Source organism: Lolium rigidum, chromosome 2, assembly GCF_022539505.1.
Source record: "Lolium rigidum isolate FL_2022 chromosome 2, APGP_CSIRO_Lrig_0.1, whole genome shotgun sequence".
Lineage (NCBI taxonomy): Eukaryota > Viridiplantae > Streptophyta > Magnoliopsida > Poales > Poaceae > Lolium > Lolium rigidum.
Window position 1 is genome coordinate 135,858,872 of NC_061509.1, and position 24,266 is coordinate 135,883,137.

General features: G+C 43.9%; 2 protein-coding genes, 1 long non-coding RNA gene and 1 pseudogene across 7 annotated transcripts; all 4 read right to left on the reverse strand.

Moving 5' to 3' along the window:
• Positions 1 to 371: 371 nt before the first annotated feature.
• On the reverse strand, positions 372 to 3,812 carry LOC124692392. Of its 5 annotated transcripts, none has more exons than XR_006999493.1 (8): positions 3,679 to 3,811; positions 3,349 to 3,592; positions 3,168 to 3,251; positions 2,863 to 2,926; positions 2,062 to 2,339; positions 1,494 to 1,617; positions 701 to 834; positions 372 to 613 (listed from the first exon to the last, which is right to left on the reverse strand). It is a non-coding gene; the product is annotated as an uncharacterized LOC124692392 (long non-coding RNA). The 5 variants fall into 5 exon arrangements; XR_006999495.1 differs by having other exon boundaries at positions 2,062 to 2,159; positions 2,251 to 2,339; positions 3,349 to 3,808; XR_006999496.1 differs by having other exon boundaries at positions 701 to 784; positions 3,349 to 3,812.
• Positions 3,813 to 6,599: 2,787 nt separating this feature from the next.
• LOC124687302 lies at positions 6,600 to 10,221 on the reverse strand (annotated as a pseudogene).
• Positions 10,222 to 12,783: 2,562 nt separating this feature from the next.
• On the reverse strand, positions 12,784 to 15,422 carry LOC124690143 (protein At-4/1-like). Its single transcript, XM_047223571.1, has 8 exons — positions 15,307 to 15,422; positions 14,473 to 14,578; positions 14,275 to 14,330; positions 13,657 to 13,734; positions 13,515 to 13,588; positions 13,254 to 13,387; positions 13,054 to 13,149; positions 12,784 to 12,920 (listed from the first exon to the last, which is right to left on the reverse strand). Exons 1-8 carry the CDS (start codon positions 15,370 to 15,372, stop codon positions 12,784 to 12,786), a joined length of 747 nt encoding a protein of 248 aa, XP_047079527.1. The 5' UTR covers positions 15,373 to 15,422.
• Positions 15,423 to 18,446: 3,024 nt separating this feature from the next.
• LOC124687303 (DNA primase small subunit-like) lies at positions 18,447 to 22,157 on the reverse strand. The gene is made up of 16 exons (XM_047221092.1): positions 22,070 to 22,157; positions 21,819 to 21,869; positions 21,568 to 21,743; positions 21,403 to 21,480; positions 21,220 to 21,331; positions 20,997 to 21,081; positions 20,852 to 20,903; positions 20,709 to 20,770; positions 20,516 to 20,631; positions 20,275 to 20,396; positions 20,011 to 20,079; positions 19,869 to 19,926; positions 19,526 to 19,599; positions 19,369 to 19,417; positions 19,159 to 19,238; positions 18,447 to 18,509 (listed from the first exon to the last, which is right to left on the reverse strand). The coding sequence occupies exons 1-16, from the start codon at positions 22,155 to 22,157 to the stop codon at positions 18,447 to 18,449; spliced, it is 1,335 nt and encodes a 444-aa protein (XP_047077048.1).
• Positions 22,158 to 24,266: the final 2,109 nt, after the last annotated feature.

Below are 24,266 nucleotides of genomic sequence, written 5' to 3' on the forward strand. Positions count from 1 at the left end.
AGAAACAACAAGAGCTACATCTACATAAGCTACATGTGGACCTTGTTGCCGCGCGAACTATTCTTAGCATTAAAACATACATCCAAGTATATTTTTATATAATAGTTTGAACCTGAAAAGTAATTTGACGTTTGAACTCTGAGGCTTGTAACTTAAGCCACCATATTGTCCATGCAACAAATGCCATAATGGAAATGTTAGGTCTGCAACACCATTCATATTTATGGAGACCAATTAACACTTCTGAAGTTTTTACCGTAGACTCATTCTGCAAAAGAAAATCCCTAAGACATTAAGTGTAACAAAAATGCATATAGACAAAGGATCAAACACCTTTTTCACACAGGAAAAAAGAAAAAGCATGCAAGATAAAAAAATAAACTCTTATCATTAACTCTAGTGCCATTCTTAAGCACTGTCTCATTGTCGTTGCCAAGAATGCGTCCAAATAAGCTGACCAATAATATCTTAGAAGAAATTTCTAATTCTAGAAGCACAACAGATCCTCGTTGGATCCAAGGCCTTGACATGTAGGCCCTTCCCATTTTGTTCCAGTAGAGATAACGCCCAAGCTTAGCTATTCCAGAAGTACGTCGCAGGAACCTGATTTGATCTAAAAACAAAATTGGCATAAGCTGTATATGAGGTTATAATTAGTTAATACAGTGGTGAAGAAATCCAATTATTTAGGGTGCCTTACATCTAATGCAGTTGAGGCCCTTATCCGTCAAGAAAACCAATCAACACTGTCGAGCACCAACATCAAGCAATATGTGATGTACGCCTGCTGATCCATAGCTAGATGTTTAGATTCAATGCAGGTGAAGCCTTAATCTGTCAAGAAGACCAATCAGCACTACCGAGCACCAATATCAAACAATATGCGACGTACGGATGTTAATCCATAGCTGGCTGTTTAGATTCCGAATGAATAGGTAGAAGCTCTATCACTTGGTTCGGCAAAGGACTGGCACACATGGTGTTCGGAAGGGTGGTTATTTGTCTTGGTTTAAATATAATAAGGTGTCAGAACAAAATCAAGATAAACCCAGCTGTTAATAGTAGTACCAGAAGCAGTGGGAAAATGTGAGGAGTCAAGTAATGTATCAGCCAACTCATTAAGCCAACTTATCAAACCGTATGAAATATTTTGTATACAATATTATTAGGCTGAGCTCATTGCCTATTGTATTTCACTATCGGGACAGTTGTTTGGGCGAGTATATTGGGTTTGCTTGGATAAAGTAGTTGCTTTGCAAAGGCAATCATTATTATCCGTTGACATAACTTGTTCAGCTGTTACTGAAGTGGGTTAACACACAAAGCTTCTGATTTAATTACTATGACCGAATCTCGGAACATGGACTTGAATTCACATTGCTTTGGAAGTAAAGTGCAGGAGATCATGCACATGAATTGCATCACAACATCAATCCCCACATAAAATTCTAAATATACATTGCTATTTAAAGCATGAGCTATAGGCGAAATACCTTTCAGTTGATGAAGGACACAACAATTTGCTTCGTATCTCCCAAATCACTCCGGCCTTTATATCTGTAGTCGCAAATCAAATGTGAGAAAATGTGATATCATAAACGTCACTGGCCTTTATACCTATATAGGAACACGGGTGAATGAGCTGTAATAATACCAAGGCTTGTAATTTAGTAGTTTGAAAAGTTGAAACTTCGATATATATAAGGAAACAAAAACCGACTTAGTTATTCTAAGCAGCTCTCAAAAGATCTAATATCGGGCAACCAACGGGCAACCAGATAGAATAATTGTTCCAAAAGACAGCAGATAAAGATGAAATGATTTAATAAAAGTGAATTGCAGAAGACATGCCCAGGCATTTTTATTACGGACTTCTGTAAACTTCAGATATAATATATATTTACCATGATCAGTAGAATTTTACAGAAAGTACATGAAAGAAAACACCCTATGATTGCTTAATCGCTAATGAAAGTGGACAAGTCACAGAATAATGAGAGTTACAGGTGCATCTGAATATCAAAGGCTAGTTAGTAATTCAGCTTAGTGATGTTTTAGGACCTGGAAGAAGCTTGTCGGCCGGAACAAATCTGAAGCAAAGATTGCCGTAAGCTGAGGACTAATTTGTTGATGTCTCGGGGCAGAGAGTATGTCCTTAGCTAGTTAGTACTATGCAATCAGTGGAGAAGCTTTGGGTCTTAAACATGCAGCAGTGAAGTAACAATAACAGTAAAGCTAAAGGGCAAATACTTCAGTATGCAGAGCCGAAGATGCCGGTGGAGACATCACCAAAATGGTCCCATGACTACATACTACATCCTGAAGCTCTCCTCCAGCACCTACCATATGACATTTTCATTGGCATAATGTTAGACAGGAAGTGCACTTAAATGAATTCCTTATGAATGGTGCTAACTACAACTGAGACGAATCACATATGCATCGGCCAGGACATAAGGATAGGCAGTTTCCAAACATCGTACAGAACTACCGGTCCGCAAAGTGAACATTATTTGGTAAACAAAACAGAGATCACCACCAAGTGTCGTACACACACAATGAAGTGCTTATCCTTTCACTTGAAAACTAATCCAAAGTATCTTAAACATGTCAGTAAGAAAACAACTCTCATAAAACTTAATATAACTACATAAACTATTTAGTAGAAATGTGCAGAAGCCTGAAACATGGAAGAACAATAATTTAGATATAGTTCAACCTTCATGACCTTGGAGTACATAGCTCCTTGCTTTAAGGTAATTAATAGTTAGAGAGAGTCTATTGATGCTCACAACCAACCAGGTATTCCAATATGATGCATAGGTCGATCAAGAGAGAGAGCATGGGAATGACTGGACTTACCAACATATGGTAGGTGCCTAGGTGTGTTTAAATAGGCGAAAGTGACGACCTCGCCTCGCTGGGGCTAGGGAACAGAAGTTAAGTCAAAATTAAACCAATTAATTCAAAGTAGATAAGTTCAGATTAAATTTCAAGAATGGAAATGTTTCAAAAACCTTTTCATTGCATTAAGCAGGTGCATTTGAAATCATTTCTTTAGGAAGCAAGCTGATTATGATTTAAATACTTTATCACGAGAGTTCAGTTAAACAATCAAAATAACAATGGTTATCATCAAACAAATAATGTGGAGCAACAACACATACCTTCTTCAGGCTCCAAATCAGAAATTGTATGTAATTTGTATGAGATGGAGTGCCTCTTACAGGTCAAGGTAATTCATCCTCTAGCTGCAACAGTAAATACATGAAACCAATATGCATGAATTAGGTTACTTTAAGCATTCCAGTTTCATTTATAGCAAGCTGAACTTCGAACGAAAATTACCTGAAGACCAAGAGCCCATTTTCTCTCAACTGCAAAATCTTGCCTCAAGCCAAACGTTGGAGAGCCATGCAGCGAAGCTTCAGGTGCAGAATTTGGTGTTTCATGTGAAACTTGAGAAAAAGATTTGCCTGACAGGTTAAATGAAGCACTAGAAGTCACGAGCAGCACTCCTATTTCTCCTCCCTGAAACCTCTCTTCTTCCCCACTACTTCTTCATCCCTGGCTCCTCCCCTTCCTTCCGGATCTGATGAGCAGCAACACATCGGGGTGGGCCGGCAGCTGAGCACCACAAACCTCAAATCATCTGAGAGATAGATGGAGGGAACTCACCAAAACGAGCTAGCAGTCGCCGCTGCCCGGACGAATCGGCACCTCCATCCTGATGGCTCCTCCAAGGTTGCCGGTGGGACTCCTTCTGCCGCCGACCAAGCTCCGGCCTAAGCCGCACCGCCATGGAGGACACCTCCTATGACCACAAATCGAAGGTGGGCGCTCCTCCTCGCATAGATCCGCCGTGGACGGACTCCTGCTCAGCAAGCGCCGCCCCAACGCCCCCTTCTCCGCATCCCGGCATGGTCGGCCGCTCGATCTGCCGATCACCCTTCGTCTTCTTGCCAAGGGAGAGGAGGGAGGAGCAGGAGAGACGTGGTGGGATTGGGAGAGGAGGCGAAGCGTGTGGGGATTGGGCTGTTGTCTCCAGGCGCGCGCTCGCGGCCGCCGTCTCCCAGGCGCGTGCTCGCGCTTGCCGCCGTCGCCAGGCGCGCCCTTCGCCGTCTTCAGGCACGCGCTCGGCTCCGTCCCCGGGCGCGTGGTCGGCGCCGCCGCCGCTGCCCTGTTCTTCTCGGTTGGGGATAGGGCGTGGAAATGAGAGTGGATTGGGGAGGAGCATGGGAGGCGATTGGGTGAGGTTCGACTGGCGCGGTGAAGATCTTTTGCACGCTAGCTCGCCACCCCGAAACGAGCCGTAGAGACTGACGTGTGGACCCGCGAAACGTAGGACCCAAATGCAGCCACATGCGGGTAGACAACAGCCAGTGCATGTCTTTCCCTAGTGCGGTGCTAGCAGACACAGGCTCAGAATCAACGGACAAGATTGCACAAACATAAAGATCTGATGGTCCAGAATGTCAGATCGCTGTGAGTCCCCCATGGGGGGGCAGCTATTATACCTTCAGATCTTATACTACCTTATTTTGTGTTGACATTCGAAGCAATCGATTAATTTTGAAAAAGTTGCCACTGCTTCATGGTGATGCTCCATCGCGTTGTTGGTTATTAGCTTTGTGGTGGTGTTAGGTGTATATTTGATTCCTAAACAACATTTGAGAATGATTGCCATAACATGATTTGAAAACACATGTGTACCGTACTGGCGATAATAGAAGGTGTTTGCTTGCAGTCATAATAGCGAACACCCATTTCGACTTGTATAAGAATAGTAACTTGTGTTCTCATGAGACATAGACCAGCATATATACATGTACAATATGGTAAATATGCATGATTTATATGTACAATGAAAACATTCCTTTTATATGACACAAGTGAATAATCCAAGCTAAAGTGGTTAATTTATCTTTGCATGCCATTTGTATGTTCTATCATGGGAGATTTGTTTTATTGGAGTGCGAACTTTATAATGGAACTGTGCCTGTCTGAAATATGAAGGCATTTAAACTGTATCCTTGGAGCTATTAAGAAAACTTTGCATGAACAGATACCTTACTTTGACTTCTGAGCGCACATAGTATTTAACTAGTGTAGCATTAGCGACTTGTATTCTTAACTTATCCATTTGATATTCTGATGCTGAATTATCTCTATCCCGATCCTTTCCCTCTTCCTTGAAACAGGAATGCAATGTGAAGAACAAGGATTTGCAGCTCCCCTGACACTGGCGACACCCTGCTTGATTGGTGGCTCAGGGTCAGACATGAAACTCCAAAGACGCTGAAGCAAGGCTAGCCAGTACCTTTGCTGCCTACCTTGTGGATGCTGTGGAAGCACTGGAATGATTATACATTTGATTGTGCTCGGCCGAACCTGCCCAGGTTTTTGGGTTTAATCAGCGCTGAGGCAGGTAATTATGCTCGTGTGGGTGTGTTGAGTATGCGTGCTGTATTCCCATCAGTTTGGGACATACATTTACCGTCTTCTTCTTGTGAGTGTGTGTGCATGTTGTACTACTCTGCCCTCTGGGCTAAACTACCATTTCTTCCTTTTTAATACAACGAGACGCAAGATGTTTTGCATTATCTTAAAAAAAATAGAAGGATTTGAGGAAGCTCTTGGATGATATCTATGCCATCAGTGACCAGGGCATCAAGAATAGTACTCCCTCTGTCTAAAAATAGGTGTCTCACTTTTGTCTATATATGGATGTATTTGAATGCATTTTTTGTTAGAGATACATCCGTATCTAGATAAAGTTGAGACACCTATTTTTAGACAGAGGCCTAAGTTACCGGTTATAACTGCCCTCGTTATAACTTTTAGTACATGAATTAATTAGAAATTAGGATGCTATGTAACTCGAGGATATCGTATACTCCCTCCGTAATAAAAGAAGTGTCTAGAACTGCCCTCGTTATAACTTTTAGTAGATGAATTAATTAGAAATTAGGATGCTATGTAACTGGAGGATCCCGTATACTCCTGTCGTGTACTAAAATAAGTGTCGCAACTTTATTTAAAATACACCTAGATACATCCATACCTAGACAAAGTTATCACACTTATTTTAGAAGTGAGGCAGTATATCCTATGCTGCCATTACTCTCTGCGATCAGATGTTCATTCTGTGTGGTTGGAAGAAGACTCCGTGTGTGTTGAGTCAGTACATCGTCTGCTCTACTTGCGCCACAGTAATGTGGTCGGCTTGCCTGCTTGTTACTTGTGGCATTTCTTAAAGTGTTTTCAGGTCACCATTGAAGAATGGGTTGCAGTTAGCAATATGTAGGTCTAATACAACAGAAGAACTGAAATGTTTCTTTGGGGCCTCATTCTGTCTACTGCAGATGGACGGCTATGGTAGATATAATATAGTTGCAGTGGAAAGGACATAATTAAGACCAACAGAATGACGAGGCATCATATGTCAGTCAGAACCACAAAGAAATCTATTCCCCGTCTGCCGTCGCCGTTGCCACAGCAACAGCAAGTAACTTGCTTTCGTGTCAGTTTTTCATGCTTCCTGGGGCACATTAGCTGTATGGGTCCTCAGTAGATTAGAGTGGATAGCAGGAGATGCCCTACATGCTTCTGTAGTCAATGGGAGTGACTTCTTCCCCAGGAGCATCAAGATCTTCGTAACTGCGAGCAGGATCGGAAACAGGTTACCAGAAACTCATGGAGTTTTAAAGTGCAGTGTGGAACCATATTCAATATTTTTTGACAGAAGAAATTGCTTCAGTAAGAGTGAACAACAAAGTGATTACAAAATTCCTCAGCCCTACAATTAAAATGCATGATGCTAAACAAGCACAGAGTATAAAGTCTGCTGAATGCTGAACATACAAGGGTTGAAGAGAAAAAAAAATTTGAAGGTAAAGAGAAAATTCAGCATAACATCAAAGAGTAATTACATGTAACACAAAGACCTTGAATGCAGATTTTGGGTTCTTACTTATCTAATCCTTGAGAAAGTACAGAAATCGAAAAATGTTTCCAGCTTACAAAACTTAGTAGAACAGATGAGTATTACTTACCTTCGAAAAACACGAGGATTGCGCGGGAAATACGGATACATCGGCATCATTGGTACCGGCATCAAACATTCCTTCCTACCCCGAGCACTATTTGGTCTTGGAGGTCTTTGCTCTCGCATCATTTGAATGGCCACATCTCGTCGTACAGGAACAAATGGACCAAATGGGCTAAAACAAGAGCAGCCAGCATTAGTATTCTGGGCTTCTGGCTGGACTTTGTTACTAAATTACTAGCTAACTAGCATAACATAACCTACCCAGCACCACACACAGGGATTAGTAGTGGTGGAGAGGAGAATTCAGGGACAAATGGGGCATCTGAACCCTGTACATCAATATCGCCTACTATCTGCTCATCAGGCATTCGTCTCATTCTGTCGCTCTCCTGCACATATAACTGGTGGCATTAATAAAGATGTTGAAACTTCAGGTTTACCACTTTAATAAAAATCACTGCCCCTTTAGATGTAAATTCCCTGAGGCAACAAAGGCGAAAATGGCAATGCAAAAAACAAACGAAAAGGTTATTAGGATTGTTACGGAACCTGAATATTATCACAAGATACAATGCATCGAAAGCCTTGCAGGAAGTACTATGTAAATTTTGTATGGCATCAGATTAACTAATTGTTAACATTTCTAGTAAAAGCTGGTACCGTTAAACTTCAGGTAACTGGAAGTGGGGGGGATCATACGTTTTTATTGTATTTTTTTTCTTATTTTGAAATTTAAAATGGGGGAATGGTAGTAGCTTCTCCAGTTCTTATCTACCAACATAAATCGTCTTATTGTTGTATTCATAGAAAGTCAGATTTAATAGCCACCTTACTAAGGAAATAAATCAATAGCATGTGCATATAGGCTCCCGCAAAAGATATCATGTATATATATATATACAAAAATATGTATTAAGTATTAATAACACAAAAAGAGACAAGAGTAATCTGCCTAGTTTGTAGTCTAAAATGTGGAAACAAAAAGTTCAAAGATCTACAACAAAGACTTGGCCAATAATTAGCGAGGGCCATCATGCGCGGATAATTATAGCATTTCACCAACTCATTGATAAATATCGTACTGCAGATAATGAGGATATACAACAAAAGAAGCAAGAAAAAAAATTCTTTGAGGAAGCACATTGTAGAAGGAATGAATAGTTTGCTACAATGTAATCACACAGCTTATTATTAAAGTTTATGCAGGCAAGCATCAAAGTTTTCTCACTCCACCGGCCGCCATATAAATAAGAAAATATTGAGAAGCATATCAGTCAAAGGAGAACAAACTAAATGGCATTCTCACTTGTTCAGGTTGCTGCATAACTGGTACTCCACCTGGGGCATTTGGATCACTGCATCAAGAAGAAACAAGAGGAGAAAATCACACTTTGACAGATTTTAAAATAGTACTCATTCCTGAAAAGGATGTCTCAACTTTGTCTACATACGCATGTTACACGTGACAGCGTGTAGATACATGCGAATTTAGACAAAGTTGCAACATCCTCTTCGGGACGGAGGGAGTATAATTTTTATTCTATCTGGTTACACTGATACATACTTCATGTAATTTTGGCAGTAGATATCATCTTGAACTCCTGAAGTTAACACAGAGACCAAGTCAGGGTGCTTGAGTTTTAGATGCTTTTGAACAAACTCAGGAGCATGGAAAACTTTTCCACACCCCTTGGCTCCACACCCATACTTACAGCCACGATTCTCATCCATGATTTTCTTCACATAAAGTTCCAGAGTTTCAAGAGTTGCTGCATAAATTTTGTCATTGGCAGTCAATACAACTAGAGGATCATCGCCATTCACCAGTCTTTCATGCCAGAAGGAATCAAGTTGTTTCTCCCAATCAGCAGCACTATTGTCAAATGCACTGGCAGTTTTTTTGTCTGCCCTCACATGACGAAAACCGTTTGCATCTTCCATTTCAGACATGCCATAGTAATCAACGCCATGGATCCGCCATAAGTAAGTGAGGAGAGTGTCAAGGAGCTCAACACCATCAAGGCCCTTGACAGTAGTTAAGCCATGGACAATAACTACTATAGGCCCTGTGGATCCAACATTTGATCTGTCAACATCTGCCTTGCCATGATCTCCACCACTTGACAGAATGTTTCCAACAATACCCTTCTCTGCGTCAAGCTTTTGCACTAAAGCTAGAGTTTGATCGATGTCAGTTTGAATTCGCCGATACTTTGAACTGACCGGATGTGCTTTTGGAGCAGTTGAAAGCGGCCCAGATACTTTTGGGTGACCTCTTCCCTTCTTTCTTCTCTTGTTACCATAATCTTCAGCATTCCCATAGCTTCCATCGTTGTCATTTCCTGATTTGCTTGCTCCACCAGCAGTCATTCCAGGACCACTACACCATGAAAATAAGGATATCAGCAAAACCAACATACTACTAGAAGATTCATAACACAATATATGATAGGATTAGAGATGCATCTCACATGTCCAAAGTTCCACTTCGCAAATCAATAATAAAATTCTTCGCTGCAGCCTTACAAAACTCATTCCTCCTGTGTTAACAAAATAACACATGACAATGATCAGCAAAGTTCAACTAACAACAGAAAAGCTAAACTTAAGTAAGTGCAAAGCAGAAATAAGAAACAAAAAATAAAACATATAGCTGTTCCATCTAGTTATGATGTTTTACCATCATTGTTGATGCTACTCGACACAAGCCTGAATACCAAAATTCGTGACGGTAATCAAAGTATTTATAGAATGAGAGGTCGCAAACATTTCACCTTTCAATAACAGATAACAAGTTTGTCGGGTGATACTTCTCTTTCAACCTGCAATTACAATCAAACAAAATAAAATGAAAAAAAAAACCAATAATTTCTTGAGAGCGTAAGCTAACACGGTGACACCTCTAGATGAAAACATTTCAACATACCAAGTTTCATCCTTATGGAGATCAAAATAGGCACGTTTCTGTGTAGTAATGTATGCTGTCTTGTATTCTTGGTACCTAATTAACCATGGAAAATGAGGTATAGTTAACCAACTAGGTGGTTCTTAACTGAAATAGGCCGGGGTCTAGTACCAGTAGCTCAAATTGAGCTTGATTACCTTCTGCCAGCTTCATGTGGTGAAACATCATCTTCAAGAGCTTGGATAAAGTGTTTGTACGTCATTAACCCTTTACTGAAAATATTCAGAATCATATACGATCACATGCAGTGCAAGTATCATCTATCAGGGTTTCAAAAGGAAACATACCAAACCCGAGAGAGAGTAATAAAATACACATGGCTTGAGGATTTAGGAACTAACAGCAAATTAACATACTAAGTAGATCAAATATATCCATTATGAGGCACCATTTGTATACCTTTGGGTTATATCTTGACCATTACTGGAAGCAGGCCCATCTGAAATAATAGCAGGCAAATATCAAAACTTCTGAAATGTAACCTTTTGTAATGCATGGTCTGGAAACGCATGAAGCAGCTAACACTAGCTGTCCTTTCCTTCTGCTAAGCAGGCTAGTAGTAGAACAGATTAATGCATGTTTGATACTAAGAACTGTAGATGTTTGATGCTGGAGGTAAACTAAGAAAAAAACAGGCTGTAGTGTTGATCGCCCATCTTCCTCTATCAAGTAGTGATGTCGACTCAAACTTATGAAACGCTTGGGAATAAATTATCATACTCTTTGATTCAAGGAGCAGTTGTTCAACCTAGGAAGCCACAACTAGTGCTTCAGTTATAAAGTAGCAAGTGTGCAATGTAGAGCACGAGACCAAGGGCAGATCTGGAAAACTCTGCAATCACATCAGATAGCCACATACAAAGCTTAAACCCTCACAAGACAAGCTTAAACCCCCAAACCCCTTGTGGGTCACGTGCTGGGAATGGGTAGATGAGTGTGCTGCAACCGCAAGAGCAGGTAAATGAAAACCGAATTGAACATGGTAGATGCAAGTCTTTTAGCACAAGAGTGACAGATGCAAAGGATTTGTGTATTGATCTCAATTCTCAAAACACACTCAGGTTTAGTTTCCAATTTACGGCTTCACCATCTCAAAACATAGTACCACAAAGGCATAGACGCCACAGACCGAGAACCCTGAGAACTCTGTTTCGCTAGCTGGCGTCAATTATGTTGCGCGAACTTGTTCTAAGACGCAGAGAAGGAACCGGGGTTTGGACATGCATGTGACCCAAACCGTGAAACCTCGTCAGAGGCGGCTCACCTGAGGGGCTGTGCCCGGTGGGCTCGACGCGGCCTCCAGCGTGCCAGTACCTGCAGCGAGCAACGCGCGCGCGGACACGACCCAAAAACACAGACACACGTTAGCTCGGCAAGCCGGGAAACGACACCGAAGCCGGGAAACGAGTGCGCGGCGGGCGGGCTGCGACGTACCTGCGTAGCCGCTTCGGCGGGCCGGGAGACGGCGAGCGTGGCGGCGGGGAGCGGCGCCGCTTGTTGGACGGCGAGGGCGGTGGCGACACCAGGATGGCGCTGGGGCTGGAGGTCCTGCTGCTCCTCCCGGAGCCGGAGCGCGGCGAGTCGGACTCCAGGCGGTAGACGACGCGCTCGGGGCGGAGCGGGGCGAGCGGTGGAGCGGGCGGGAGCGGCACGTTCACGCGCGGGTTCTCCGGCGCGCGTTCGCGTGGCGGGTTGCGCAGCGCGCCGCCCTGGCCGTCGCCTCCGGGGCTGGAGCCGCGCGGCGGGCCGACGAAGAGGCGGTCGGGGCGGGAGGAGCCGAGCGGGAGCGGGGGTGGGGGAGGGAGCGCCTCCCCGCGGTCCGCGCCGCCGTCCCAGCGGTCGAGGAAGACGACGCGCGAGCCGGGCGGCGGGGGCGGGGGGAGCGCCTCCCCGCGTCGTCGTCCGCGGCCCGCGTGACGGTGGTCGGGAGGAGGCGGGGGCGGCGCGCGGTCCGGCATTGCAACGTGACCAGGGTTGGTTCGTACGGAGAGCAAGCGGAGATGGAGGAGAAGAATGCGTGGGGAAGGAGGAGAAGAAGTAAATGGAAGCGGAGCAGGTGAGAGAGAGGGAGAAAGCTGCAACCCACTGCAGAGGCGATCAGAGCCGGAAGAGTAGCACGCAAGCCGCGCGCCGTGCGGCTGTGTTGCTTGCTTCTGGGAACTCGTGCGGAGGTCGGGCTAGCGGGCTTGGGCTGGGCTGGGCTGGGCCAGAAAGCCCAATGGGCCTATTTATTCGATCCTTCCAGAGGGTAGCGGCAGCCATAAAAAAACAACCAACCACATGATTCAATACAGGCCAGTCCAGTGAATGCAATACAAAGCTACCACAGGCTGACAAAAAATGATCCGCGAGATCAGATGCCATAACGATGATGCGTTCAAAGAACGTGAGGAAATCGAGTGGATTCAATGGAGGGATTTGAACTGTACTCCAGCACAGCACAGCACCAGTGCTAAAGAATAAGTAGGGCAAGAAGACTACTCAGTGATTTGAATTGCATGGTTACAATGTATGAACTGAACATATCACAATGCCCAGCTCCTTCCAGACCATCTATACACATTTCATTCAGCGGTCAGGGCTGTCTAACCTCTGATGGTGTGACACTGTCACAATATAACGTTTTTCAAACAACAAGAGAAAAAACTGTGACGGTGTGAGGTGACGTGTATGTGTCCATGTACATGGGGATTTGGGGAGGGAAACTGCTACTATGGTAACCTGGCAGCGTGCCGTATGCGCCGGCTCTCGTGACGTGAGTCATGGCTCACGAGCAGTCGAGCCTCCGCTTCAGGGACTCGTTCTCCTTGCGGAGCTTCATCACCTTCTGCTTCAGAGCCTCCACGTGCTGGACCGACACCGAGTCCCTCTGCTGCTCCGCCTGCTTCATCTTCATAATCCTCACTAGATCATCAAAACACGAAAACACAGTCAACACGTTATAGTCAACCGATACAATCACACATCAACTAACAATCGAAAACGCTTTCCAGTCCGAGACTTGTTTCTTCGGTTCACCGGTCCAGATTGAACTTACGCTCATTCTCCGCGCTCTTAAGCTTCCTCTGCACGTCGTTTTTCTCCTCCTGCTCGACCATGATCACGTCGTTCAAGTCCTGGATATCGTTTTTATCTGCACCAGGAGCAAAGGAGGTGTTTTCCGTCATGAGGGAACAAGAGGCGATAATCCAGAGCGTGAATACTTCTTCAGCATGGGGCAGAAGTTCAGAACATTACACTGCATGTGCACTTCAGCAGTGACCTGCTCCAACCTGCCACCTAACATGTCGATGTGAGCCTTATGAGCTCCCAGGTCCGACTTGAGCTGTCCTATCGTGGCTTCGTCGGTGGCTCGCTGAGCAAGGGCGCAGCTGGTTGTAGTGAAAGTTAGTGCTTTCGGTTTTCGCAAAACTGTCAACAGGATAATTTGGACTGGATCTCCCGCTTCTCCCCACAGTAATCTGTCACCTCCCATGAAAGGACTCCTTTTTTTTTTACCTGAGCTTGCTCTCCAGGGCATTGCAGTTCGTTTCACTGTCATGCTTAAGTTGTTCGATTTCCCTCTTATACTCCTGTTGAAATAAACACTTGTTAGATTGATTTCATGGGTTAACTGGAAGCTTGCAAAGCAGTTGACTACCTCTTCCATGGATAGCAATCTGCCATTTGCTTTTCCTAATTCTTCCTTCAGATTTTGACATTCTGTGTGATATTTCACCTGAGCAGAAAGTGCATCAGAAATAGTCGAGAGTTTGAAGGACATGATTACGCTGCATATAAAATCTAGCACTTTTCTGAACGTTAAAGTTGATCTATTATCACCTTTCAAGCTCCAAGCAGAAAAAATGAGACCAAGTCGTACAATTTAGAATTTATTACAGAATGAAAGTCAAGCACAATCAACAGCTCCAAAGCACTTGCTCAAACTATTTCCATGAAAAAGAGAGAGTACCCTGGTGCCCAAAGTGTCAAAACACAAGAAGCTATAGTACTCCCATCAACTCAATTTCACAGGTAAAAATGACAGCAAAAAGAGTCGCTCGTGATGGAAATACCTCATATCATGAGAGGTCAAAAGTTGTAGTGTAAAAATTCAAGTTCGCCAACCAAGTTGAGATCATCAACTTCATATGCATCAAGTATTTAACGTCGGATGATGAAAACTAATTCAGTCATGTAATCATCTTAGTATTATACATACACCGGCCTACACGTAACATTGTAACTGCACATAGTATTACAGTAAGTAGCAACCTACCTGGTTGGTGAACTTGAATAAAGTTTCAGTGTACAGCTTTCTTAATCGCTCATTATCTGCACAACACAAAAAAAAATCCAACTCAATTCTTCTTCCTACCACAGAAAGCAATGAAAATCATCACATACTGCACGATTTTTATAGGAAAGCAACAAACGGAGGCCGAACTATGGGAAAATGTTGAAAGTCCAGTTAAACCTCTCTTGAGATCTGCAATATGCGACTCAAGGGCTTCACGCTTCTTGGATTCAGAACTGTAATTCACTCTTAAAGCCTGGGCCTCCATTATTGCATCTTTATACCCCTGTTCAAAACAGGGAACCAGTGAATAACATAACATCAACACATCATAGGAAATAAATACTTGGATATAGGTAGGTCATCTTCCTTAGGCACTTCCTTAGGACATGTGTGGCAACACTTGAGCTCTGAAAGGAGTAGAAATCAGAAATAGCACTCTCCCTGCCCCGCAGACTATCCTACATATATTTTGGTTTGCTGAGCACTTGGGCATTGGAAATTTAAGGGGCATCTCATTTCAAGGAATCAATTGTACTAATGCAGTGTGTTCAAGTTCGACAGAGTGAATCGAGCACTGAGATTGAACTATACTGAAACTTTCCCAGCACAATAACATATCTCCATTATCAGTATCACGAAACGTTCTTCAGCATTCCAATCGAATACCACAGTCAGTAGGATTGGCCAAGCATGTAATTCAACTGGAAGCTGCTACCCAAACATATGCAAATACGGAAACCTACTCCCTAAACGCGAAATTCTCTCGATTCCTCCAATTTAGTCGGAGATTTTTAATCTATTCGACGCCCCCCATTTTGTGGACATTTCATCCAACACCTGAGCGCCCTGCGTCGGCGTTGCCCCGGAAGGTTCAGGAGTGGACTGCTACGACGGCTCGAGTTCTGCGGCGGCTCGCCCCGAATACCTAAGAGCCGCGGCGGACGGTAAGCGAGCAAAGGGCGAACCAGCCGGAGCGGGACGGCGCAGCGCGGGGCGGTGCTGGCGACTGACCTGGGAGAAGCGGTGGAAGTTCCGGAGCAGCGACTCCAGCTCCTCGTCCCCCGCCGCCGCCGACATTGCTGCGCTTCTCCTGGCCTCCCCGCGTTGCCCTTGCTCTGGTCGTGGTGGTGCTGGTCTGGTGGGGCGCGGCGGCGAGCGACGGACGCGCGTGACGGCGTGAGTGGCCGGAATTCCGGAAAGAGTACGGAGTACAAGGACGAGGCAGCGAGGGTACATTTGTAAATTTACATCTCACGGTCTTCTTTAGATTCCTTTGTTCAAATAAAAATATGGAAGACTCTGTTCCTTCGATTTTTAACATCCTTTTGTAAATGGAGGGAGTATATATATTCTTCGTATAAATAAAAAGCTGCTTAAATTTTTCTAGATACAGTTATAATTACACACTAAAAAAATGTCTAAACCGTATCTAGACAAATTTAAGCAACTTATTTTTGAACAAAGAGAAAATCTCCAATTTGGCCTTTGAAGTTGTTTCGGATTTGCGATTTGGTTGCGAGTTGCAAATCGTAAATTGTGGGTCAAGAAGTTGCCCCACGCGACCATTTTGGTCATTCTACCACGGCCACTGTTAGTTTGCTGATGTGGCCAATTATTATTTGTTTGCAAATTGCCCCCTAAAAAGTCAAGCTAAGGACTAGGAAATCAGAAAAACAAAATTTTAGGGGCCAATTTGCAAAAATTGCCCACGTCAGCAAACTAATGGTCGTTGTGAAGGAGTGACTAAAACACTCACACGGGACAACTTTCGTGACCCAAAATTCACGATTTGAAAGTACATGACCAAAACGCACATCCGGAGCAACTTCACGGACCAAATCGGAGCTTTTCCCCTAAAAAAAGTTAAGAGACTAATTTTATCATGGAAGGAGTATTGGCTTGGTTGGCTCATGTGATCAGAAATCATTGACGTTTCTTCTATGTTCGAATGTGATTTTAAATAGAAATCCCATTTATCTAGAGACACTTTGATTTTGAGCCCTCTAATTTCTTGAAAGTAATAGTACTGGCTTACACGATCCATCTAATTAAACCTATGAGCACATGGATGGTTGAAGGGTCAAGTTGATCGGTGCTCATCGTGGGAGACCGCCAGCTCAGTCCAAAGTCTAACTATTAACTTTTTAATTGCAACAATTTAAACATAACCTATTTGAGCAAGAATGTCCGCCGACTGCTTGCACCAAACTTTCTCCAATGGATAGATTGTACTCATTTTCATGTCATAACTTTTTCTTGGTGAAAATGTGAAATCAAACAATGTAAATATTTAATCTAATAGGGATTCGAATGACCATGACGTTGCACTCCAACGTTTCCCCTATTTTCACGTGTCTTTTAGTATTGCTATCAAAAGGTTGAGAGGATAAAGAACTAACAATTGGTTGGATTGTTAAGAAGATGGTTGTACCTCCACCCCAATAGATATCCCAAGTGTGACGCTTTTTGTTCATACACATTTTCTTTGTTCTAAAATGACTCAAGCTTTTTCTGGATATAGACAAAACTAAGTCACTTATTTTGGAATGAATATAGTACTTTCTCCATCCCACGAAAAAATGTTTGATATTTTTTAAAATTTGAATGTATCTAAACACTATTTAGTACTCCCTCAGTTCCTAAATGTAAGGCGACTAAGATTTATTCAAAAGTCAACATATTTTAAATTTGACCAAATATATACGTAAAAATATAAACATTCGTAATGCTAAATCAATATCAATAGATTCACCAGAAAGTATAGTTTCTCAAAATGTCCATTTAATATTGTAGATATCTATATTTTTTCGTATAAACTTGGTCAAACTTATAAGATATTGACTTTTAACTAAAGCTTAGACACCTTACATTTTGAGACAGAGGGAGTATACAGGTCCGTCCATGGGGCAGTGCGGGCTGTGCGACCGAACTGTGCCCCCGAAATTTTGGGGCCCCAGATCCCAGCCTAGGCCTGCACTCTATCAGTGTCCCAGCGAAATTTTCCGGACCATAATTTCCCTGATGGTCCAACAGCAGCCCACCTAAAAGTCCAGTTCTGAAACGGCAAACAGTCCTCTCAAATCACGAGTCTCACCGTGCTGTAGGTTTCGCGATCGATCGATTCTGAAAACCAAACAAGAAAATGAATCGCTCTAGCCCACGTCTTCCAGAACGGTAGAACACGATCGAATTTTTTTTTATCCAGATGCCATCAGCCAAGAGCCGGTCGCCCTGCGCCCCTGCCTGCGGCCTACCCGGGTGCTCCATTTGATGGATCGACAGGAGACTGCCCCGATTTGGTTTTGCTAATGCCGTTTCAGTCCGTTCTTCTAACCTCCAAATCAATCTACCCTGTGACGACAGATCAGGCGAGCAAGGTTTGATCCTATTATCTATTTTTGTAAAACTAGAATACTCAACTGATTCAAAGTACTTGTCGGCTTATTCGGTGCTCGTAAAAGATTTCATGTAGAATATAAGGTTAGTTCATTTCTTTTGCTTACGATTTTAGCATTAATATTAATAATAAAGTGAAAACATGCTTTACTTAAATTAGGTATTCAATAATTTTTAAAAAATTAGGGCCCTAGTTTGCATTTTGCACTGGGGCCCCAAATTCCTGGAGATGGCCCTGGGAGTATATACATACATTCGAATTTTGATAAATTTCCAACATATTTCATAGGACGAGTGGAGTATTATACTTTGGTGATGTGAGTGTACGCCATACAATCCTGAATTACTGATTGTGTTCACGTCAAAGACCATATTTTTCTCCCGGTGAAAAGAAGACACTAAAGTCCATCAGAGAGGAGCATCAACAACAGACACATGTAGCAGTTCGACACAAAGGTAAGCCAGCACCACGCTCTAACATGCTTACTGAGTTGCTGCGAGAAAATAGACTTGAGAAAACACATGTATAGAATAGTGCAGCACCATCTGTTCAGCGGTTCGTCAAAACTAACTTGAGAAAACAGACGACGGGTTTACATTTTGCAGCGGTAACTGGGCAATTCCACACTTCCCATGGAATGATACTAGGATCACCAAGGATGTCACTTGGTACACTTGTTAAACTCAGACGCCTTTCTGTATGGAACGCTGTCGATGCTTGAGGCGGCATTGCTGCCCCTTGTGTATGGAAAATATTACCAGTTCAAGGTATTCTTGGACTGCTGGAGCTTCGCGCTATAAGCACTTTCCAATTCCTCCTGCAAGAATACAATCATAACTGACTTTCAGCACATAGAAAATGACAGGACCACAATACGGCCAGGTGCTGGTTTCGTGTAAGCAAGTAGATGGTTCAGGTTTACTCCCCCTTTGCTCTTAACGAAAGGGTGACGTGGTCATCAGTGCCAAACCGTGTGATGCGGATGACAGGGAAGCTCGAAAACCACTAGAGGGGATAAATTAATCTGGTTTTAAAAGTTCAGTGGTCTGGGTAAGCCAACAAACAAACTTCAGGGGCTTATCCAGACAAACCGCATACTTGCAGAGAGTTGCTATTATTAAATTTTCTCGAGCAGATATGCCACAGCAGTACTGAACAGCCAGCCTGAGCATAACACTAAGAAATGACAGTGAAACTAATCCTTTCAGTTTAAACCGTAGAAGAGAGCTTGAGTGAAACTAAACGAGTTTTTCCAATTTTCAGAAGACATAAAATTACTAGAGTGATGCTTGTAATCCAACCCAGTACGAAGAAGATCCTCCCATGATTGGCCCAGCTTCTACTGTATTGCGTATGCCTATGGGTATCATGCTGATCAAGGAGGAATTTCACATGGCTCAAACTGTTGAATATGAATGCCTTTTGATGGTGATATGACCCTAGAAGCACAGCAGCAAAGAACATACCTTGCAAGCTTTCAGCATTGGTTGCAGAAAGGATGTTCTGAAAAATCTGATGGATTTCTCAAGCGATGTTCTCTCCCAATCTGCAATTCAAATAGGATTATGAGGAGTATCCAAGATAAGGTTGTATGGTACAAAAACGTCATCTTCAGGTTCTAATATGGTGCACTTTAACGCACAATCCCAGAAGGTGCAAGTTTGTAAGTAACCTACCGCTCTCAGAATCCATCTGCATACCAGCAGCATTGAGCTCTCCTAACAACTGGGCATGTATGGTAGATTCAGCAAGTCAGTATTGGATCATCAAGCATCGAAAGGCACAAATAAAAAAATTAGCACATAGTTTTATGTTTGCTTCTATGGACAATACCTGTGATAGAGTTGGAACAGCCGAAGGATCAAAATCGTCACAATTGTTGGGATCAATTGGAACACAGACACGTCCTGCAGAAACATTTAAAACGGTTGTTAGAACTTAGAACTAATGCAATCATCCATATAGTTGTCCAAAGAAAAGAGAGCACAGTCAACTCTGAAAAGAAGAAGTGTAAGCGTTCAGTGAATCCATACTTTGTTAAAAATGTGCATCATTCAGAGCAGTAATACTAGAAACTTATAATGGATAACAAGCCCCATGCTGAGTACACGGTGTATGCAACTGTGCCGCCTAATTAAATTAGTAAAGTGAATCAGGAGTCTATTCAGTTTTTCACCTGTCTTTGGATGTATGCAGAAGGGGGCTTTCAGTAAATGATTCATGTGTTTTGACACCTGATATACAACATCAAGTCTCATTACTAGACAGAAACAAAAACACTTGCTATGAACATGAATTGGTGATGAATTTTCTTTTACCTCCATGTCAAGTCTAGGATACGTGTAAGAGAAGACAATTTCTTCTACACATCTGCGAAGCCCCTGCGTCTGAGACATAAGAGATAATTTAAGGAGTTATTCATCCTATATTTCAACATGATAAGTTGAATAACAAGATGCAACTGTAATTTGTAAGTCAGAAGCATGAACACTGCACATAACATCATGTTGAACCCTCAAGAAATTGATAATTAGCACACATGCAATAGAAGTGGATAGGATTGCGGGAGATTAAACACCAACCTTATGTTTTCCTGACTGCAAGGTCGTCTTTAACTGCTCCCATCTTGCTGTATTTACATCTTCTTTCGAAATAGAGGACCGTCTATTTCCTTGCCATCGGTCATGGAGCTCACTAGCAACATCTAGAAATGACACACTTTCAGGATAAGGTTGAACACATTTCATACTTGGTGAACAAGAATATGTCGATGGCAGTGATATTTAAAGAACATTGTCTCAGCTTCTTAAGGTTGTTTCTTACTTTCATCAGGAATAAGTTCAAGTATCTTCTGGCATCTCTCTTCTGATGCCAATAGTTGCTGGCTATGTAATAGTTTGTCTTCGAAGAAGCATTTTAGAACATCAGTGTATGACCGTCTGCAGGAACATAAAGTTTCAGCATAAACTACATTGTGAGAGACACAGCACAACAGATGGTTATGTTTAGGACATACGCAAGGAAAGGGTGGAGGACAGGCCCAATCAGCGACACCTTCTTCAATGCATTCTCATTACCCTGAAAAAACGTAATGCAGATGTATACATTTGAGAAAAAGGCGTGGAGAGGGGCCAAGAGTTATAAATCAAGAAGTACCACCTTATAGACACGGAAGTAGTCGGCAATTGCAGATCTTTGTTCATTGGTGAGCCTAACAGGGGAACAGACATAAATTTCACGGTCAACAAACAAAGGAAACAAGCAAATGTTTTCTTCAGCTAAAACAAGGTTCTCTTAAACATACTTTCTTGCTCTACTATCACAAACCCAGCAATGGACACCACGGCGACCACTATATACCCACAGTATATGATTGAAACCAAAATCACCTGTAAATACATACTTTCAATTATTTAAAGTAAAGCAGGCCAAGAAAGCAATAGACTGCAATCAAAGCCAGTTATCCATAATAAATTCCATAGCAAAATGTGAATTTCATTTGTGCTTAAAGTAGCAAAACAACATGCCTCTAAGTGAAGCGTCCAGAATTTTGATAACAATGGTCATTAATGGCCAGCAATCCAGACAGGTGTCAGCTCCAGAGCAGCAGTACCGAACATCATCATAATCAGATATATCCTGGGAATATTGAAAACAATCACAGTTAGCAACAGTAGAATGATGGAAAAAAAACATGACATGTTTCTTACAATATCGAAAATGAGTTCTCTCTCCACTGGTACGAAGACATTACTGCCAGACTGGGCATAAGCGTGTCGTTTTGCAGGCTACAAAAAATCAATTTCATTGAGCAATAGCAGCACACAGAGCATAATATAGATAACTAAATCAAGTTTAATGATGCTATATCATACATCTACACTGTAGACGGGTCCAATGTCAATCTTGAAAGGGCACTTCTCTTTGATAGAACTCTCAAATTCAGCTGGACTGTCAAAGGACTGGAACCGCAGATAGATGTCGTTCTCCAGCGTAAACGAAAGCTCCCGGCGCCCAATGTATGACTGATCACATCCTGGATGCTTTGCATCTAGAGAAAAAATTCAATTAACACGTAGCAAGCCAATTAGTACCTAAACGAAGGTAGTAAAGTGTGACCACAGACCATTTCCATAGGAGAGCCACTTGAAGAAATCGCCATACGGGAAGAGCTTTGCTGCAATTGTGATATAATCATCAGTGCAGCGGTAAGTTCGAACTTAAGCAGATTGTGCTGAAACTTGCACCATACTTTTGTATTTTGTAAAAGGGGTGGTACAAGGGATACAGATCTGCCGCATCATTTCAGCTTCCTTTACCCTATCGGTTCCGCTACTATGATTTAGGATGGAAAATTGGCTCCAGCACGGCACTTACCGTAGTAGATTCGGAGGTAGTCGGTGTTGAATCCGTCAGGCAAGGCAGCGCCGACTCCGTGCTGCTGCTGGTGCTCATCAATCTCCATGTTATCAACCCTCTTATCCTCCATGGTCTGAGGAGGGCTAGATCGACCGTGCGTACTGAACAAGAAGAACCTAATGAAAGAGTGGATGCATATGTTAGATTAGAAGGTGCCACACGGCAAGCGAGCAGGTAAATCGGCATCTGACTGCACCAGGAGAAGAGTAGCGGCACAGGGGAGAGTACGAAAGGGATAGCCACGGGAGAGGGGGGAGAGGCGCTGCTAGCACAGGGGGAGAGGAGGGGAAAGACCAGGGAGAGACGGAAATCACCTGCGCCGTCGTCGCCGCCGCCGTCGCCGAGGGATTCGCCCGCCGCCGAGACCAGGGACAGGTGGGAGCGGCAAGGGCCTGGGAAGGATGGCGGGAAATGGGAGCAGTTTCGCGCCCTGCGGCGGGGAAGGTCAAAAGAGTAGGGCATAGGAGGAACCAGCGAGGGCGATACTGCGAGACAAAGAAAAACCGAGGGGCAGCTTGGAATGTTGCCATTCAAGGATCTAAGAGCATCTCCACCGACGCCCCCCATAGCGGCCCCGATAGCGATTTAGGGGCCGAAGCGTAAATGGACTCGCACTGGCGCGCCCCAAACGGCGTCGGCCAATTTTCGAGTCCAATAGAATCGTCGGCAACCCCGTGGTCCCGTTCGCCAAGGGCGCGAATCGAGCGCGTCGGCACCTCGCGGCACGTCTGAAAACGAGCGTGGGCTCCGCCTGGCAGCCAGACGCACCGATTTTGTAAGTGTATTTTACCCTTATCCATTATTTTGATAACAATGACACCGTGCTAAGAGTATTTGGCCTAATACATGTTTGTAAGGATAATCTCAGGTATTAGCCAAGGAGGCATAAATGGTGTATCAAAGGAACAAGAAGGCTAAAGGAGACCCCCACTTCGACAACAATCAAAAAGGGATCTACAGCAGGAATCCGGTCAGAGACCCAGTTGGTCCGGACCGTGCGCCGGCAGGCTCCGGCCTGCCGCCCGGTCGACCGGGCGCACGGCCGGGCGCTCCGACGCCAACCGGCTCCTGCGCTGATGCCTTCCGGGCGACCTACTGGAAGACACGAAGTTGCCCCCGGTCGGGGTCCGGTCTGCCGCCCGGTTTGGACCGGCGGGTCCGGTCCCTGGCCCGGTCTGACCGGGCGCCCCGGCGCCAACCAGGCTCTACGCTGACTGCAACCGGAGAGAGAGTACTGCGCGACATTTCGAGGCTCCGGTTGGGGTCCGATCTGCCGCCCGGTTTGGACCGGCGGGTCCGGTCCCTGGTCCGGTCCGACCGGCCCCTGCGCCGGACGCTCCGGTCTGTGGTCCGGTTGACCGGGATTCTCGGGAGAAAGCTGATGTGTCAAGTGAGCAACGGTCATATTTCAAGTGACACTATAAATAGCCCTTCTCCTACCTCTGAAAGAGCAGGCACTACACTACAAGCTGTTCTTGAGCTCACTCTCTCATACTCCATTGCTAGAAACACCAAAAGCCTCAGATCTCCCTCCTCCTCCACCCAAACTCAAATCCCTCCGGGGAAACGATAGAGGAGGACCCGATCTACTGTTCTACCAAGACAAATCTCATTCCCCTTGTATTCATCAAGAAGCTTGCTCTCTAGGGTTCCTTGGAAACCCTAGGTGGGCATGAGTGGTCCGGAAGCATCCGGGCTGTGGATTTGCTCCTGACAAGATTGTGAAGGTTTTGGAGGCTACCTCAAAGTCTACCACAAGTGAGAGAGCTATTCCTTCGTGGGATAGGCTCCGGAGAATAGGGTGAGCCTTCGTGGCGTGGGGAATCCTTCGTGGGACCTCCACCCCTCCAAACGTGATGTACCTTCTTGCAAAGGAAGGGAACACGGGAATACATCCTCGTCTCCGCGTGCTATCGGTTATCTTTAACCGAACTCTTTACTTGTGATTTAACTGCCTATGAGAGCTTTCGTGCTCGAGTTAGTTGTATCCTCATATAGGTTGTTTCACCTAGTTTGCATTAGGCTCACCTTTATATTCTGCAAAGCCTAATATTGCAAAGAAAGAATTAAAATCTGTAGAAACCTATTCACCCCCCCTCTAGGTTTACCATCTCTGAACTTTCAGATTTCCCACCTCATACCCACGCCCGAGTAG